At 51.9% G+C, this 3,356-nt stretch overlaps 1 protein-coding gene across 1 annotated transcript in view; it reads left to right on the forward strand.

Moving 5' to 3' along the window:
* Positions 1-1,091, forward strand: part of NUP188 (nucleoporin 188) — a 29,083-nt gene extending 27,992 nt beyond the window's left edge. The window contains exon 44 of the mRNA XM_074161108.1: positions 227-1,091. Coding sequence (XP_074017209.1) covers positions 227-397 — 171 coding nt within the window. The 3' untranslated portion in view covers positions 398-1,091. The remainder of the gene's footprint in view (positions 1-226) is intronic.
* The last annotated feature ends 2,265 nt before the right edge of the window (positions 1,092-3,356 follow it).

Genomic DNA, 3,356 nt, shown 5'->3' on the forward strand with positions numbered 1-3,356 from the left:
GCTTGTACCGTCCCTCCTCCCTCTTCACTGTAAACGTGTCGTGGGGGAGAAGGTTGTTTGTCTTTGGCTGCCCAGTAGAGCCCATTCCGCAGCGTCGCTCAGCAGCCTCGGGTACCCTGGGCTGCACGTTCTGGTGCCTGTTCCTCTGCCACCAGCACCTTGTTTGGGGAGGAAAAGGGGTAGGAAGTTTGGAAGAAGCTAACTCGTTACCTGCTTCTAATTTCAGAGCACGCTGCTCTCCAGCCTGTCCCGTTACTTCCGCCGCGGTGGTCCCTCTTCACCTGCCAGCGGGGTTCTTCCCTCTCCCCAAGGAAAGTCTGCCTCCAAGCTTGGTCCCGAGGGGCAGGAGCCTTTGTTTCAGCTGGTGCAGGCCTTTGTCCGGCACATGCAGAGATAGATCCTGTCCTGCCCCCGCCTCCCTCTTCAGGACTTGCAGCGGAACGATCCATCTCCACCGCGGAAGGCACCACCGTTGGCAGAGCTCGTAACAAGGACTGGGAAAGGGAGGGAGGCCTGGTGTGGGCAGTGGTGTGAACCCAGCTGGACCAGCAGCAGCGAGATCCCCTTGAACTCTTGCGACCCAGCAGCAGAGTGAATGTAAGGGGGGCCCAGCGCGGCTCTTCGGCCATCAGCCCCCGTGCGCAGCCCGCCCGCTCCACAGCAGAGCACCCGGGCTGGGTACAAGTGCTGAACTCTCAAAACCTTTATTTTTGTAGCTTGTACCTCAGCTGGGGAAGCTGTGGCTGGATGGAGAGAGGAGACAAACTTTCCGCTGGGCATTAACTCTGCTCTTAACCCAAGGTGCAATCTGCCTCTCCCCTGCAGTCAGAGTCCAGCTGAGGCACAACCAAGGGATCAGCCAGCAATTCAGAGACCATCTTTCTACTGCTATTTTTGTACTGAGTGGTTCAAGGCAAGATGGTGTATGTGTGCTCACGCCTTCCCTTCGCCCTGCAGTCTGTGTGTTGTGTGTGTTTCTGAAGAGCAAGGCCTCACTCAAAGTTTTTAAGGCAAAATTCCATTGTTCCAGTTCTTGCAGTTTTTTGTAACTGTGCCCTATTTATACTGATATTAAAACCTTTATAGACAGCAGCTGGGTTCATGGGTTTGTGTTGGACACAGCAGCCTCCGGCGCCGATTCTGCATCCCTGTGTGGAGTTCTGCTGTGTCAGCTGGGCTGCAGCCCCGGCTGAGAGCGATGCGGGTTGTGGTGTGTGAGTGACGATCCAGATACCGCTCGAAGCGGTTACAATCAAAGGTTGATTCCCTCGGCTTCCCTACACCCACTCCCTTTCTCTTACTCTCACGTTGAGAAACTCGTAGGAGGTTTTAAACGAGCATCACTATGAAATACTCCTCGGGAATGATTCCTCTGCGCACGATGGCTTGGGCCACGCGCAGGGAGTGCTCTGTGCTCAGCCCCCGGCTGCTCCTTGGCCTGTTGCAGCCGCCGGGAAGGGCGCAGGCTCCAGCTCGAGGAAAGACAGTTTCTATGGTGAAGTGGCCTTGTGCTGTTATAGCTCTCTCAAGTAGATCAACAAACTCCTTAAAGGCTCAATGTGGGATGGAAACACCACGAGAAGGTCAGTGATTATTGCTTAAAATAAAACCTGAAATCTAGAGAGACTTTTTGGAGGTAAGAAATCAAATTTCAACGTAGCTGTGAGCTGGTAACCTACCAGTTCTTTCCTAAAGAGACACTTGATTGCTTTACCAGTCAGAATCTTTTTAATCACGACGGGTTTTAAGAGACCAGAGCAAGAAAATTAGATTATGTTGCTTGGAGATTGTTTTTTTTTTTTAATCCTTGTAAGCTTAAGTGATGGTGATGTTCTAGCACACTTACTTGGATCTAGTTTTACTTGCCCTGGAGGCTTCGGAGAGATTTGAACCATCTGGGCTGGAGCAAAGTGAGTTTGAAGGAGAAGGGAGAGGGGCTCGATGACTCCGGTGAGCTGTGGTGGCGGTGAGGGAGGTGCTGTGACAGTCCCAGCAGGATGGTGTTTGGATGGGGCTGCCCGTAACCGGTAGCGCTTTGTGCCACGGGGAAGCGTGAGTGCAAACGTGGGGAGCTGAAGGCAAAGAGCTGCAGAGAAGGCAGCAAACTGGTGCCGGGGAGCTGGGGGGAGTGGAAGTGAAGCCAGGTTCCAGTACATCCAAGCAAGGTCAGTAGTGCTTAGGGCTGTTATTCGCTAGCTCTTGTCCCTGTCTTTCCTTTACAGCTTTTGAAGTCAGCTGCAGTGTGCTAATTACTGTATTAGCGTTGATGAAGAATGGATAGAGTGAGACTTTAGGGAGAAGTAATATGTTCTTTTAGTTGTTTCCTTAAGCAGTAGAGTGAGAGTTTATGGTGCTAGGCAGTCGGTGGTGCCAGCAGAGAGTAGTGGATGCTGTCAATTACGCCTTCCCTTTAGAGCTACGCCTTCCCTTTAGAGCTACACCTTCCCTTCACACAGCAGCTTTTCAGCCCTGGGTTGTACCTTTACCTGCCCCTCAGCCACCAAGGGGCACAGAACAGCCTTGGGCCGGGGCCGTCTCACCGCGGCACTGTCATCTCTGTAGAGCCTGTAAGATGTAGCACTAGATCTTCCATGTGCTCCTTCCTAATGCAGGGGGAAGGGAGCGCTGCTGCCAGAGCAGGTTTCCTTCTGGCTCTTCTGAGGGAAGAGACACCATTTTCTGCATCATTAACTTGCTGCTGTTTTTGCTAAAGCTGTTCTTCCTCTTTCTTTCATGCACCAGGGAGAGGAATAACAGGGAAACAGGGATGGCAGTGGCCTGGGGGAAAGGTACAGGTGTAAGGGAAGGAGACAGGAGACCTGTGGTAGTGGTAACCATGGCAATTGTAAAACTAAACCAGTAGCATGATGTGATTTCCCCATTCCCTTTCATTTGACTTTAACTAGAAAAACAACGCTTTTGCTACTCTACAGAGCATTTCAACAGCTGCTTTTCCCAGGAGTTTTTTCCAAGCTGGGTGCTAGGGACGAGGCTTTAGGATTTTAAATTAGCAGCAGATCTAGTTTCCATAACAACAACAAAAGTCTGTTGGATCTAGAACAGCGTTTCCAGTCTCTCGGCAGCTGAAGTCATTCTGCTGCTCTATTTCTGCTTCGGGTTGAGGAGGGGCTGTTGTTTTTGAGAGTTCCCAAATCTGTAGTACAACTGGGATGTGTCAGCTGGGAAAGGAAACCGCGAGACGTTAACAACCTTTGAGGCACGTTGTGAGTTTCAGCTGGGACAGGAAAGAGGAGCAGCTTCGTTTTGTGTTTACACCCGGCTTCGGAGAGGAGCGGCACCCGAGGTGGGGAGCGAGGGCAGCCCTGAGCCCACACAAGACGCTGAGGCGGGAGGTT

Source organism: Numenius arquata, chromosome 19 (genome assembly GCF_964106895.1).
Source record: "Numenius arquata chromosome 19, bNumArq3.hap1.1, whole genome shotgun sequence".
Lineage (NCBI taxonomy): Eukaryota > Metazoa > Chordata > Aves > Charadriiformes > Scolopacidae > Numenius > Numenius arquata.